This window comes from Mytilus californianus, unplaced genomic scaffold, assembly GCF_021869535.1.
Source record: "Mytilus californianus isolate M0D057914Y unplaced genomic scaffold, xbMytCali1.0.p SCAF_9, whole genome shotgun sequence".
Classification (NCBI taxonomy): domain Eukaryota; kingdom Metazoa; phylum Mollusca; class Bivalvia; order Mytilida; family Mytilidae; genus Mytilus; species Mytilus californianus.
The window spans coordinates 44,037,284-44,053,022 of NW_026262745.1; the positions used below are offsets into that span (position 1 = coordinate 44,037,284).

General features: G+C 32.7%; 2 protein-coding genes across 2 annotated transcripts in view; both read right to left on the reverse strand.

The window, feature by feature from the left end:
- Window positions 1-15,739, reverse strand: part of LOC127714274 (tereporin-Ca1-like) — a 470,404-nt gene that overhangs the window by 275,455 nt on the left and 179,210 nt on the right. The window lies entirely within an intron of this gene.
- LOC127715901 (toll-like receptor 4) lies at window positions 491-1,216 on the reverse strand. Its single transcript, XM_052222018.1, has one exon. It carries the CDS (start codon window positions 1,214-1,216, stop codon window positions 491-493), a length of 726 nt encoding a protein of 241 aa, XP_052077978.1.

Consider the following 15,739-nt stretch of genomic DNA (forward strand, 5'->3'; position numbering starts at 1 on the left):
AAAAAATTAAAAAAAATATTGACTTATGTTGTCATGTCATCAAGAACCAAAACAATCATATGACAAAAAGATGTTACAGTCAACATATGATTACGGAACTGTCAGGAAACAAAGGTGAGCTAAATATTATCTTCTTTTTACATATATCATAGCATATCTGTCATAATATTCTATAAGACAGCTTGAATTTGTTTAATAACTATAGAATCAATAAACAATTTTGAATGAAAATTAAGTAGTGCTCGACTATATATATACGAGTAGATGCAGTAAATGAATAAAAGTTCTGATTTAACAGCCTTTTGAAAAAAATAACGATAATTTTGTATTTTCATTTTAGTTGAAGTTGACTTCCGAACTGACAAAAAAGACAAACGATTTCAATGTTACAGATTTCTAAATTAGTAATAAAATGCAGCAGATAATTTATTATGAATTGAAATATTAATATATTCATACATATCATATGTTTGAAATCAGATCAATAAGTTTATTTCAGCACCTCCTTCAATTTATGCCAGAATAAAATGTTACCTAATGGATCATTAGGATACTCAATGTACGACTGCTTATGTACTTTTTCAATAACACATAAAGGCAAATTAATTGCTGACAAGTCAACAAGAGAAACAAGGATAAACATATTTTCGCAATTTCTTGAATATATGCTCTCCATTCGTGCCATATTATATTCAAACATACACCAGTATGAATCAAGATAGGTCTGAGATAATACTGCAACCACATTTCGACTATTGTGAATTCCAGAAGTAATGTTTGCGGCAATATCCTTACCTGGTTGAAAATCTCTCTTGTGGATACACAATTTCAATTTTGCATCTTCTTCTAAATTTGAAAGAAGATGATTATGTACAAAAACTGCATCTTCCTCTTCATATGAGATAAAAGTATCGTATTCGTACTCCTCGTCATCGCACTTTTTTCGTGAGGAATTTTGATATTTATTCTTTGTCATATAATACATGAATCGTAATGTCCACCTGTGTCTATAGACTAAACCGCATAGCAAGATCAACACAAAAAATATAACGAAGATTGACAGTACAACAATTAAGTCTGTGTAAGAGGAACACTTCTTTTCTAGAATTTCATATACCCTTTTTGGTTCTTTCAATAATTCCTTGTTGCCGTTGTACAATTTGCATTTGTTACTTTCAAATTGTAACTTTGTAAATTTTATTTTTGTTTGTGACATCCATTTGACAAATTGTATGGTATCACACGAACATATCAAAGGATTATCACTCAAATCCACTGTCAAGTTTGGATTTGACTTTATAATCGTTTCAAGTTGACCACGTGCCCTCGAATTTAGACTTGAAAATCTATTCTTTGAGAGATCTAAATGCGAAAGATTTTGCATATGACTTATTTGAAAACTCAAATCCTCCAGTAAATTACCACCAATGTTGATTTCATTGAGCATTGTCTGAAATTTGAAAAAGTTGTATGGTAAATACGGTATTCGATTGTCTGCTAAATTCAATACTGCCAGCTTAGGAATATGCTGCAGAATTTCACCATGCATGTCATCGATGAGAACAAATCCCAGTAAATTATTATGTATAAGTAACGATTTTAAATTCGGGGAACTCTTGAAAACATCCTTTGACACGTTGGAACAAAAATTGTTTGAAAGATCAAGGTGAATTAGTTTCTTGTAAGTAAGCAGAGGTCCAATCCAGGAATAAAAAAGATTAAATCCAAAATCGAGATATGCTAATGAATTCTCTGACACATTATTTGCTTCTATTTTAAATCGAAACAAAGTGTTTCTGAAAATAAGTTTCTGTAATTTGGAAGAAATATTAAACGGCAGTGTATTGGGTTTCAATTGTCCATAACGTTGTACTTCATGTTGATTAGGTGTGTTCGATAAAACTGGTAAAGGATCTGTTTGGTCCTTTTTTACACATATTTCACCATAAAAATCCTGAAGATCATGACTGTTGAACTGAAGTGAGATATTTATGAAAGTTATTGGTACTACGTAAAATTCAGAAAAATAACTTCCAAAATGAAACATATTGTCCGATAAATATACACTTCTTAACGTGAGTGGAAGATATGATAAGGCACCCTTCTCGAAAAGCTGAATTCTGTTGCTATCCATGTGCAACTCAGTTAGATTTGTGTGCCTTAAATGACGAATATGTGATTTTAAAACAATTGTATCGGGCTCAAAAGTTCGATGTATTTTGTTTAATTTCAGAATCTTGATAGACGTTGTTTGAAGATCATAGGTAATATTCTCTGCCCCTGCAAATTTAAGGCAAAAGTTAAAAGAGGCGTCTAAAAATGTCAGGTTTGACATACATTTTAATGTTCCTCTAATGATATAAGATATTTTACAAGCGGACATATCAAGATGTATTAGATTTGGAATAGTTTGAAAGGTTTCCGGAGTCATTGTTTTACATTCGCATTCACCAGACAATCCAGAAATGTCCAATGTTTTCAGATTAATAAGTCCTTTAAAACTGTTAAACATATGGTCTTGTTCTAGTATTTTAAAGTCCATTCTCAATGTTTGCAAGGAATATGGAAAAGTTATATTAAGTTTCAGCCAATGAAAATAATTATTCTTCTTAATGTTTAAATATTTCAGAGCAGGTATGGACTTAAAAAAATTTTCGTCTACATCTTTTATTTCGTTGTTGTAAAGCGTCAATTCTATAAGGTTATAGGCTCCATAAAATGCGTCTTTCCTCAAAACTGTTCAGTTTATTATTCATTAAACTAATATTACATAGTTTATTGTTGTTTCTAAAATGATAATCTGGTATAGTTGTTATCAAATTGTTATCCAATATAACCACTTTGATACTTTTTGGAAAATCTGGAATGTGCATTTGAACAATCTGCTTTATAAACTTGTTTACAAGTATTGAAGAAACTGTTTTCAAACTCGCATTTTCTGCCAGCTACACACCCAAAGTAAAGCAAGAGAGCAACTGCATTGCAAAGATATCCCATAAGTGGTATGTGTCTGTAAATAAAAGATATATATGATCTATATTAGGGGTGTCAACGAGTACTCGAGTATTCGAGTATCGCCCGGTATTACCGAGTATCTAATACTAAAACGATATTCGACTAATCGGTTTCCTTTCAGAATATTGCTGTCTTCTTTATATAAAACTGAGCTTTTTGAGAACCTCTTTCGGCAAATTAAATAGGCATCACTGATTAATCATACTAGTAAATAAAAAAACATTTTTTTCGAATGCTTGTGCTAAACTGTCATTTAAAATGCCTCCGAAAATACGTGGGCTATACCTAGAATAACACTTTAAACTAAACATGTCTTAGCTATTCCCTCACATCAGTACCATGAGAGCAAATGTTTTCGTCTGCAAAATTGTAATTTAAAAAATTGCAAACCGACTGTCCCCAATAATAGTTGACAAGAAAATGTTTCCAAATAAAATAAATTCGTTGCATACTCTGGTGACCCTCAGTGAATAGTGAAACTTCTAATCCTTGCGCCTTTGTAAACATTAAATGTGTTTTGTTTACGATTACCAAATACTATTGTTTTATATGGTTATTGTTGTTATAATTCTTAAATAAGTGTTCATTAAATTATATTGATTAGATTATTCTTTTTTTGTCTATTTTTTTTTTTTTTTTACATAATAAGTCTTTATAGGTAATGAACTATAAATTAAGGTGTGTAACTCCTTGTCCAAGATACTTATGTAAATCAGACAATTGGTAAAAATGACCATCAGGTCAAGATCTATCTGCCATGAAGTTTTCAGACGCATCAGACAACTCGCTGTTGGGTTGCTGCCCCTGAATTGGTAATTTTAAGGAAATTTTGCAGTTTTTGGTTTTTATCTTACATATTATTATAGATAGAGATAAACTGTAAATAGCAATAATGTTCAGCAAAGTACGATCTACAAATAAGCCAAGTGACCAAAATTGTCAGTTGACCCTTTAAGAAGTTATTGCCCTTCATAGTAAATTTTTCGTAATTTTTTGTAATCTTTTACAAAAATCTTCTCCACTAAATCTACTGGGCCAAATAAAATTAAACTTAGCTACAATTTTGAAATAGGGTATCTTGTTTGAAAAATGTATCTGATGACACTGTCATCCAACCAACATGGCCGCCTTGGCTAAAAAAAGAACATAGGGGTTTACTATAGAAGTCTAAGGGAAAATTGTAAAAAAAACTATTTCAAATGGTCACAACTTGAAAACTAATTTAAATAATGATAAAGGGTCTTCAGTAACTATTGTAAGACTACAATGGGATGACCTGCTTTTAATTTTTACTACTGGGCCAAATTAAACCAAACTTGGCCTCAATTATTATTAGGGTATCTAATACTATTAATTATGATTTTAACTTTATTTTACATGATTTCCAAAACAACAGTCGATACAGGTGACCGACACAGGCTCTGGAGAGTCTCTAGTTACAGTAAGCATTTAAAGACAGTCTGGGATAAAAAAAAGATTAACATGATAAATATGTAAACCTTCATGGATTGTTATGAAACTAAAATAGCATCTTAAGAAAAAGTTGAATATATTTTTATTTCTGTATTTTACTGATAAATGGACTCACCTTTTTAATTCAACATCAGAGGCGGATTTAGAGGGGACCAAGGGTGCCCGGGCCCCCCTTTTGGGTGAAAAATTTGGTTGACTATATAGGGAATCACTGAAGCATGACTGGAGCGGGCCCTCTCTTATGCAATCAGTGGGTCCCCCTCATGAAAATTTCTGGATCCGCCACTGAACATTACACTTTAACACTGACAGCAGCAATCGCAGGCGGGACACAGGGTTCCGCAGAACCCCTTATGAATTTTTAAATAAAAGAACAGAGTTTCAATGTCCCCTGCATTGCACATGTTTTATATGTTCTATGGCAATAACTAAAAAATCCTTTTATTTTTTGTATTGTTCCTTAAAACTTTCTCTAAATATCTTAGAGAAATAAAAGCTTGAGAGCAAATGCAATGCAATTTCCGATATAATTAATATGTCTAAGGGGTAAAGTATTTTAATAATATTTGATTTGCACTGATATTCGAAATTGTCTTAGACATTGCTTTAGGGGAATTCAAATGAAGCTAAACCTGATGGATTCAATTTTTGGTCATCATCATGCATTTCTCTCTTTTTTTCTTTTTTTTAAGACAAAAAAGGTCAATAATCATAAATAGTTGTGCATAGATTAAATGCAATAATTCCTCCTCCATAATTTCTTGAGCACACAGTATATAGTGATAGGGGAGTTTGTCATCAGATCTGATCCTTTGTCCTAGTGACCTGACCATCTTTTATATACGAAAATGGTCATGAATCCCCTGTTGTTTATCTGAATTATTTTTGGAGTTTACTTTTAGATGACATGGACTTTGTTATATCTGCAGACTAGAATACACATTTGTATTTGTTTTTTCTGCATAAACCAGTTCATAATTTATTAAAACTTTGCATATAATCCCATTTTGCATCTTTTTTTTATGCCCTAGTCATAACGGAGGGGGCATTAAGTTTAACCCTTGTCTGTCTGTACATCTGTACGAACATACGTCCCGAAATTGGTTTGCGTTCTCTAACTTTAGTAAAATTGCCTCAATCAAATTTTATGAAACTTGTAAAGAAATGCTTATTACAACACAAAACACAGATTAAGTTTGAATTTGGGTTGAGCTACTTTTACCTTTCCTTAGCTAGCTTAAGATATGCCCTTTAAAAATTCCTGAATTTTTCGTTTCCGTTCTCTTACTCAAGGTTTGCCTCAATCAAATGTTTTGAGTCTTATACACAAATTTTATTACCTAAAAAAAAAATCGAATTTGGATTTTGGTGACGTCACTTTTACCACTCTAGAGTTATGCCCCTTTACAAATAAAAAAATTGCTGAATTTTTCGTTTCTGTTCTTTAACTAAAGTTTGCCTAAACCAAATGTTTTGAAACTTATACACAATGCTTATAATACAACAAAACTCAGATCAAGTAGGAATTTGGGTAGCGTCACTTTTACCGTTTTTGAGTTACAAATGTATGTCCCTTTATAACGTTATATGCAGGGGTGGGGCATCACTTGTGTATCATGGACACATTCCCAGTTATTTTTTTTTTAAATTATTTTTAAGGTTTTCTTAACCAAAGCATGGACTTTGTCGTTGATTTATTTGGCGGAAGGGGATACCCATTTAGAATATGCAACTCCTCCTAAACCCCTTATTAGAATTTACTGAAACTTTCTCACAATCTTTTACCATATATATATATATAGGTTTGAACGTTGTTTTCAATTTAGACTTGTTTATATACATGTTGTGCACCTTTTACATGTTTTAAGTTCTATTTTGTTAGTTTCTCCAAATTATTTTTGGGGTACTCTTTATGTATTTGCCTTAAACCGCTTATTACAATCTTAGCCATATAATGCTATTTTACACTTTTAATTTTTTTTTTTTTATCAGAATAATTTTTGTCGCCTGCGACAAATTCGTCACAGTATACAAAACATAGCCATAGGTATAACTATCCGGTGGCTGCGATGTAAACTTATATTTGTTTAAAGCTTTATATTACAGAAGGTAGAAGATCTGGACTTCATTTCTTGTATGCAGATGCCTTATGTTACGTCTGTCTTATGTCCATTGTCCTTGACCTCATTTTCAAGGTTCAGCAACTGCTTGAAAATTTTTTTTAGTTCGTTTGTCATGTGAATTTCTCACTTATGAGTAATAGGATAACTATATTTGGTATATGGGTTCCTTGCAACGTCTACATGTCCATCAGACAGGGTTCACCTGACTTCGACCTCACTTCATTGACCAGTGATTAGGTCCATTTCTCAAATCCTATAAGCAGTAGGTCATCTATACATGTATGTGATGAATGGAATGATTGTAATGGGTACATGTCAGTCTGGAAGGTTTCATCTGACCTTGACGTCATTTTCATGGTTCATTTGTCTATGTTAAGTTTGTGGTTTTTGGTCTGTTTTTCAAGTAATACAAGTAATAGGTCAACTATATTTGGACTGTATAAAAAAATGTTAAGGTGTATATGTCCGTCTGACAGGATTTATCTGACCTTCACTTCAGGGTCAAAGATCTTTCAAACTGTTTTGTTTTTGTGATACTTTTAGTAATTTTACCTTTATCTTAAAGACTTTTAACTTAAAAACAATGGTCAGTAAAGCAGGCAGGACATTTCACTCTTGTTGAGGTACTGTTTATACTTTATATCCTTTATTTATATAGCTAATAACAACACCAAGATAGGCCATTAGTTTATAACAACACCAAGATAGGCCTTTAGTTTATAACAACACCAAGATAGGCCATTAGTTTATAACAACACCAAGATAGGCCTTTAGTTTATAACAACACCAAGATAGGCCATTAGTTTATAACAACACCAAGATAGGCCATTAGTTTATAACAACACCAAGATAGGCCTTTAGTTTATAACAACACCAAGATAGGCCATTAGTTTATAACAACACCAAGATAGGCCTTTAGTTTATAACAACACCAAGATAGGCCATTAGTTTATAACAACACCAAGATAGGCCTTTAGTTTATAACAACACCAAGATAGGCCATTAGTTTATAACAACACCAAGATAGGCCTTTAGTTTATAACAACACCAAGATAGGCCATTAGTTTATAACAACACCAAGATAGGCCATTAGTTTATAACAACACCAAGATAGGCCTTTAGTTTATAACAACACCAAGATAGGCCATTAGTTTATAACAACACCAAGATAGGCCTTTAGTTTATAACAACACCAAGATAGGCCATTAGTTTATAACAACACCAAGATAGGCCTTTAGTTTATAACAACACCAAGATAGGCCATTAGTTTATAACAACACCAAGATAGGCCTTTAGTTTATAACAACACCAAGATAGGCCATTAGTTTATAACAACACCAAGATAGGCCTTTAGTTTATAACAACACCAAGATAGGCCATTAGTTTATAACAACACCAAGATAGGCCTTTAGTTTATAACAACACCAAGATAGGCCATTAGTTTATAACAACACCAAGATAGGCCTTTAGTTTATAACAACACCAAGATAGGCCATTAGTTTATAACAACACCAAGATAGGCCTTTAGTTTACAGATCTAAAGAATGGGAAAATTAGTTCTCTTCATTATGCATGTTATGTACATAATGAAGAACTTTGACTCAAAGTTACAATATTTGTCTGTCATATGAGTTGTAGGCTTAACATGCTTAATTTGTAAATACTGGCTCAACCTACAGCTTGCATTTCATAGTAGTCCTTCCAAGTTACAGCTATGGCAGTAATTTCTCCAAAATTCATCATTGTTTGATAGATTTATTGTCGATAATGTTCTTCGTTTATAAATCTGTACATTATTACATGAGTATACACACAACTTTTTTTTAAGTTTAAAAAAAGGGAAAGTAAAAGGAAAGGCTTACATCAGTTTGACAGCAACCTTACAAAGAAAAGCGCAATAAACATAGACATTATGGCAGTTTATTGACATTCTAAAACTAACATGGGCATATATGTTGTAGGCTGTTTGGGGCCTCTAAAGTGTATTTCACTTTTAATTATTATACATTACTTTATTGAAGTTAAATTTATATTATTTATAAATATTTAATTTCAGTTAGCATTCACAGTGAACATGGTGAAGAATAACCAATACAGGATATAGAAGACTACCTCACATACATGGGAAATATTTCAAAAAATAATATTTTGATTTACGAAGAAGACATTTATTTTGACATTTATGCACTGGGAAAACAAGAAAATAAAAAATGTGAATAAAAATCCTTGGAAATAAAGTTAGAAGATTGAAGATTATATTTTGTGTTTGTACTTAGAAAGTTTGAAGACAACTGATACATCAAAAACTGTAATAAGGAAACTATACACCATTCACAATAACTATTGAGATCAATTACTCTTGAAATATAATTCAAAGATCCTATAAAAGTAAGGAAATTTGGTTGAATTGCCAATGAGAAAGCTATCCACCAGGGTTCAAATGATGTGATAGTAAGCAATTATAGGTCACCATATGTCCTCCAACAATGACAAAAAAAAACATGTATAGTGAGCTATAAAAAGGCCCAGACATGACGTAATAGTTATACACTGAGGGATAGGTGTGTCTGGATAAGAAACCCCGAGTTAATTATCCAGACACACCGTATCCCGAAGTGTATAACTAACTTACACCCGATGCTAAACCCTATATTTGTTTACATTGAATATTAAATGAAAAAGAAGGGATAGCATTTTTTTGACAATATCAAACCATGATTGATGACAATTTTTTTTAAATGAAACCCCACTAGTAACCTTACTTTGACGGTCTTCATTCGAACTTTGACAAGTGAGTAGATTTTACAAATGTCAAAGTTGCTGTTTTGCATATTCCTGTTAAATCCATGTGCTTATATGGATCAGCAGGTCAAGGTTGGCCATATCGTGCCTTCGTAATACAAACAAATAATACATCACGCTCCTTGTATGCAGTTGTCAATATGGACGGGTATGAAACGGACGGCATTTTGAGTCAGGCGTTGGATTTGGCAGAAGATTCTAAAGATAACGCAATATTTATAACCCATAAAGGTTATCTTAAATTTATTTTACATGTAACTTACGGTTTTATAAAAAAAAAGCCCCCCCCCCCCCCCCAACCTCTTCTCAACATTAAACAAACAAACATTATTTCGAACATTCTGAGGAATAGGTGTGTCTGGATTGGAAACTGGACGACCGGACACGCTTAACATACAAACATACAGATTGCATACTAGTATGTATGAACTCCCGTTTTGGGGGCATTTCAAAAGGGGGGGGGGGGGTCCGAGCGTTGGAATCCCCCTTTTTTACGATCAATTCTTTTCAATGGGGACATTGGAACCCCCCCCCCCCCCCCCCACCCCCACCCCCTTTATCCTGGGTTGACACCCCCTTTTAAAAATGGCTGGATCCGCCCCTGGGTGTTATCATTATCTTCAACAATCCAAACATTAATAAATTTATTTTTATGATTAAGCCTTAGTCCAAATGTAAACTATATGTTTTAGAGTATAATTTACATAACAGTTCTTTTTATGTATGTTTTTTAAGACATTGCCATATGGGATTAAAATTGTAGCTTCAAGTTAAGGAGTATTTAAATGATTATTTTTTTATTCAAAATAGATGCTAAAGATTTTGTTCGCTATTGGAATTTCCTGAAATATGTTTTTTTAATATGTCTTGAAACAACTTGTAGTGAACACTATTCGTAATCTCTTATGTTCATGCTATAAAAAAACCAATTCATATTGTTATGAATAACAATGGACTGTGTTTTCGGGATGTAGAAGCAGGGGTTTCCAGAAACCCCGCTCGTCACACCATGTGGTCAAAATCCATTGTTATTCGTAACAATAGATCTATTCAATTTACACTTGTTTCAGATATAGAAACTGTGAAGTATAACAATAGAACTGGGGTGTAAGAATTGTGAAACAATTCATAGAGAAAGCTAACAGCCTAATTTTTAACAATTCAGTATATGAAAACAAAATGTGACATGTACTAAAGACAAGCACTGAAATACTTGGGATTTATATGGTTGATTTACCAGAGGCGGATTTTGTGGGAAAAAAATTGGTTGATTATATAGGGAATCACTGAGGCATGACTGGAGTGGCCCCCCCCTTAGGCAGTCAGTGGGTCCCCTTATGAAAATTTCTGGATCCGCCACTGTTTACTCTGGAATATACATGAAGACAATTATTTAAATGGATTTTAAATCAGAGTTATCATTAATATTCACCTTGTTAAACAACAATTCACTGTATGACAGAAATGTATAGCATTTTGTCATTGACTGTTCCATCAAAAGTTCCAGCAATACAACTGTGACATAAAAATCAAACTGTACAGGTATTATTTATACAAAATTTCACTATATATTTGTGTACGGGTAAATGAAAATAGAAGATGCCAAAAGTTGTCAAAACATTAACAAAAAGAACTAATCATAGACAGATAATAAAAAAAAAAAATAATTGACTACATAGTTTTACCATGACTACGCATGATAATCATGTGTATTGTTCAACGCATGATTTAATACGTAACTTTATTTTATGTATTTCGCACGTAGCTCTATACGTATATTTTTCATGCGTGAATCATTCGAAAATCATGCGTAAATTTACGCCCGATAATCGGATGTAGCTCGATTTGGACGTTTTTCGTGCGAAAATTCGCATGATATCCGCATGATTTTCGCACGATTTTCATGTTCGGCACATTTACTATATTATCTATCACAAAGGATCGCAGGATGCAGGCTCGATATTCCAATAGCATGAGTTCGAATCCCGGCGAGGGAAGAACAAAACTTTGCTTCCGCAAATTTGCAGATTTAACATTGCTGTGCAGATATTTAAAGTAATTATGAATATAATATGTGTTTTCAGCCGTGTATCTGGATGTATCTGTCGAAGAGTTGTCACTTGTTTAGACGTACTTATCGTATGAATATTTCTGTTACTGCATCCTGCGATCCTTTGCGATAGATAATTTAGCTAATCTGCAATCAATTCCATCTTCATGCCTAATATATTATGTACTGTGTTACAACTCTAGATTCTACTGACGAGGAAAGGTAACACTAGGCCACCGAAAGTTGCAATTTAAGTTCAGTCTAGGTGGCCGAGTGGTCTAGAGCGCTGGACAGTGCAAGCGGTGTTGTCTCAATTACCTGAATTAATTGTTATTTTGGCAAGGACAATTCATCACTTCCCCTGAAAACATGATTTTGTATAAGTTCACTTATCGGCATCTCCGGGCGGCAAAGCAGATCAATTTCCTGATGATTTTCACTACGGCATTCTGATTTTTATTAATTGCTACATATTACCGCTTTTTTTAAATCAATTTTTGTTTATATTATCAACAAATAAGAGTAACATACTAGGTCGAGTTGTCGTTCGTAGTGTATAGTTTGTTCCAAACCAGTGTTTGTTTCTTGTACAGTTGGCAACTAAAACACATGTTATCTTCAGTGTGTGTGTGTGTTTTCTAATTAGTACATGTAGTAATTGTTTATAAAAACAAATTGTTTCTAAATACATTTGGCAGATAGGATTATCATGTAATTGTTATTTCCCTTGTTTAAAAATAGAAATTGCGTGTTTCTATATTTAACGATTTACATGACACTTATTCAGTACATATTTGTTAAATTAAATAGATATTGCTATTTTGAATTCATTTGTTAAAGATGTTTATTTAGGTTCTAACGTTTAGTATTTGCTTCTTTGCTAATTATTTATAACCTTCGTTGAAAGACTTAATCATTTTATATAAGTTGTTTGGAATAATAATATCGATCAATTCTTTAAAAACACTTAAAGGCGCTATACAGGGGTAACTAGGCGAAGGCTATATAGCCAGTCAAGGTGGTTTTAAACTTCCATCGTCATCGATGAATTGTCTGTGGACTGACGTTCAGTCCAACCATGGGAAGCTGTCCTCTTCCAAATTCTCCCTATGAGGTTAGTGCATCTGGCATATGCCTTCTCAAAACGGATAATTATTGCAGTCATTCAATGCTCCATTTCTCTACTTTTGGTCTACATGATACAAATTGAATAAATCATATATTGTTTCATTGTTTTTTTTTTTTAGTTTTTTTTTCTTTTATTTAGATAGCGCTATTACATTAGGCATCAATCGATCGTAATAATTGCGCTTCTTATTTATCAGTTCACAAACTAGAACAAGCTGTGGTCCGCATCCCCTGCAGAATTGCTCCTTCTACACACAGGACCCCAATCCCTTTTCTTTTGTGGCTATCATTAAGGGGGTGGACAGGGAGCATTGATTTACAGTTCCCTCCCCAAGATCATACTTCACTCCGTATTCTGTTCCTCTGCACTCCTATTTTTTCGTCAACATGAATTATCCCTGTTTTAACAACCCTTTCCTTACGGTTAACACCACCCTGACTCCAGCTTTCATCTATCAAATTCCCATTTCCAGCCCTCCCATTCCATAGCTCCCATAATTCTGTCCACCCCCTCATCAGTGTAACAATGACTCGCACCAATTAACAACCCATCATTTGGACACCAAATATATTATACTACCTGATTTGTTTCCTATATGCAAAAATTACGAGTCAGGACTTTTGCTTTAATAATGGTCAGTTTTTTTAACACATCTCGTTTTTAACTCCCATGCGTATTTTTTTACTGTCAACTATATAAATGGCCTCAACGCATACAAGAACAATACAAAATATCTCTTCACAAATGTGTTGTCAAAATAATAAAAATGTACTCTTTCAATAAATATTCTTGCAATAAATTCATAGTCACTTTTAAAATTTTCTATAGAATAAATTGAAAAAGAATCAGACTTTCAAACACTCAATTGAATTTTGAATGTTTAAATGTCTTAAATTGTCATTCTCACAACAATTATTTGATGGCGCCCTTATTACCCTATAATGAATCTTTCTTTTTTTTAAATCCACAAAGATTACATAGCAAATAAGTATTAAGGGTTTTTATTAAAGTTTTCTTTACGGTTCCAAAGTGAGGAACTAATTATAAAACATGGATAAGCAAACTAAATACCTAGAAGATGTTTTAAAAAATAGACTATAGTTGATGAGATAACTCCTCATGTAACAAGATTTATCTCTCCTGTGATTAAAACACATTGAGATTGAGAATGAATTGTTTCCCTTTGATAACAGCCAGTACCAAAGCACAATTATTTTTTTTTGTGATTTTTTATTGATTAACAATAGTTAAATATAGAAAAAGGATAATACTTCCAATTTCGAGGTCTCACAAAAGCTTTTTTACCTGTTATTCTAATTTAACATTAAAAACCCAAATTCAGATGAAAAGACTACAACTAGTTTTATAGTGCCAACTGAATTTGCCTTGTATTCGGTATTTTTGTTATACATTTTTAATATTTGAAACCTCGTTAAACTTTTTAGAGCAGCTAAATATTTGACAAGTCAATCGTAAAATATTTTTGCATATGTAACAGCTGACAGCTAACATACATACCATATATACATTGGTTATTAGGCAATACTGAGCACATGCAGTTATCACAAACATAATCATTTCAATGAGAGATGTTCATATAGGCAAACATTGTCGTATTTTTTTTTAGTTGGCATACTTGCATGTGCTCTATCTTTGCGGATAAAAAATATATCTGATAATTGACAAAATTCATTTTATGTTTTTTATGAAAACGCTATTTGCATCTACTGATTTTAAGAGACTGTTCTTATGTGTGCTGTAAGACCATAGATAAGGCGAGGGTTGTGCGCTTACAAACATGTTTATACTCACCACATTCTGTATGTGGATGTCCCGAGTGAGGAGCCTGTAATTCAGTTGTTGTCGTTGGTTCATGTCCGTCATACAAGTTTTTCGTAAATTTTATTGTTATAGATTAAGCCGTTAGTTTTCTCGTTTGAATTAAGTCACATTTTTTTTCATGTCGGGGCCTTTTGAATCTGACTATAAGGTATGGTTTTTCATTGTTAAAGGCCGTATGTTGACCTTTTATTGCTCTACCTTGTCATTTGAACACTGGTGGATAATTGTCTCATTGGCAATCATACCACATCTCCTTATTTTTATAATTATCATATGTAAAAGAAAGGCATGTGGAATGATCGTAAATGACACAACTTTTCAACAGAATCCAGCTCACATGAAAGCACCATACTACCTTCAACAATGAGAAAAACTTATAGTGTATAGTCAGCTTTAAAAGGTTACGTCAGAACAAAATTGACAAAATCAAACGAGAAAACCAATGGCTTGATACATGAAAAAAATATTCACGACAAAAAAGAACGAACATGACAGCAACAAGCGACAACTACTGAATCACAGGCTTCTGATTTGGGACCGGCACATACAGAATGTTGTAAGGTAAACTGATTTCTCCTCTCCTAACCTGAAGATATTTAACAGCAAAACATTAAAACTAACTGTAAAAAAAATAATAAATGGCTTAACTAAACAGATTGGCGCGAAACATAAATCTTAGAGTACTAGAAGCTATTTCAGAGCTAATTACAAATAATAAATGAATAATATTTTCCAAACTTGTTAATCAGTATACATCAGACGGATTTAGCGTAAAGAAAACAGTCTGAGAAAAGAATGACATGACGTAATGTCAACATAAAATTCAGGATCAATTTAATTGGATTTAGACGAATCTTTATCGAATTTGGCTATAAACAGCGATTCGTTAGAATACAGTAACACGTCTCTGCTATTAAATGGGAAGCAACTTGTGCACATATGAATACCTTAATCATGTCTAAAAACGGTATTGCCGAACCGTACATAGATGTAGTCAAAGACAAATTTACAACTTTAATCATCTTACCCGTCTTCCAGTAAGTATATCTAGCATGTTTATCGTTTATATTAGTTGTGTGTGAGTGGTAGAAAAGAAATTTGCAATAGAACAAAATTTAAAAGGACCATTTGATTTAAAAACACATGTATGATTAGATTGTGTTGAAGTGTAGTGTACAGAGCCCAAAATTAATAACTGCCAATCAAATAGAACAGACAACGAATAACACGTAGTCTATTCAAAACATCCAAAGAGTGTTTGACAATCCAAAAATAATTAATTTTACTATTTTATACACTTTAATA

Bases quoted from the DNA above. Each gene is read 5' to 3' on its own strand.
- LOC127715901 (XM_052222018.1), bottom strand. From the start codon at position 1,216: ATGTCACAAACAAAAATAAAATTTACAAAGTTACAATTTGAAAGTAAC.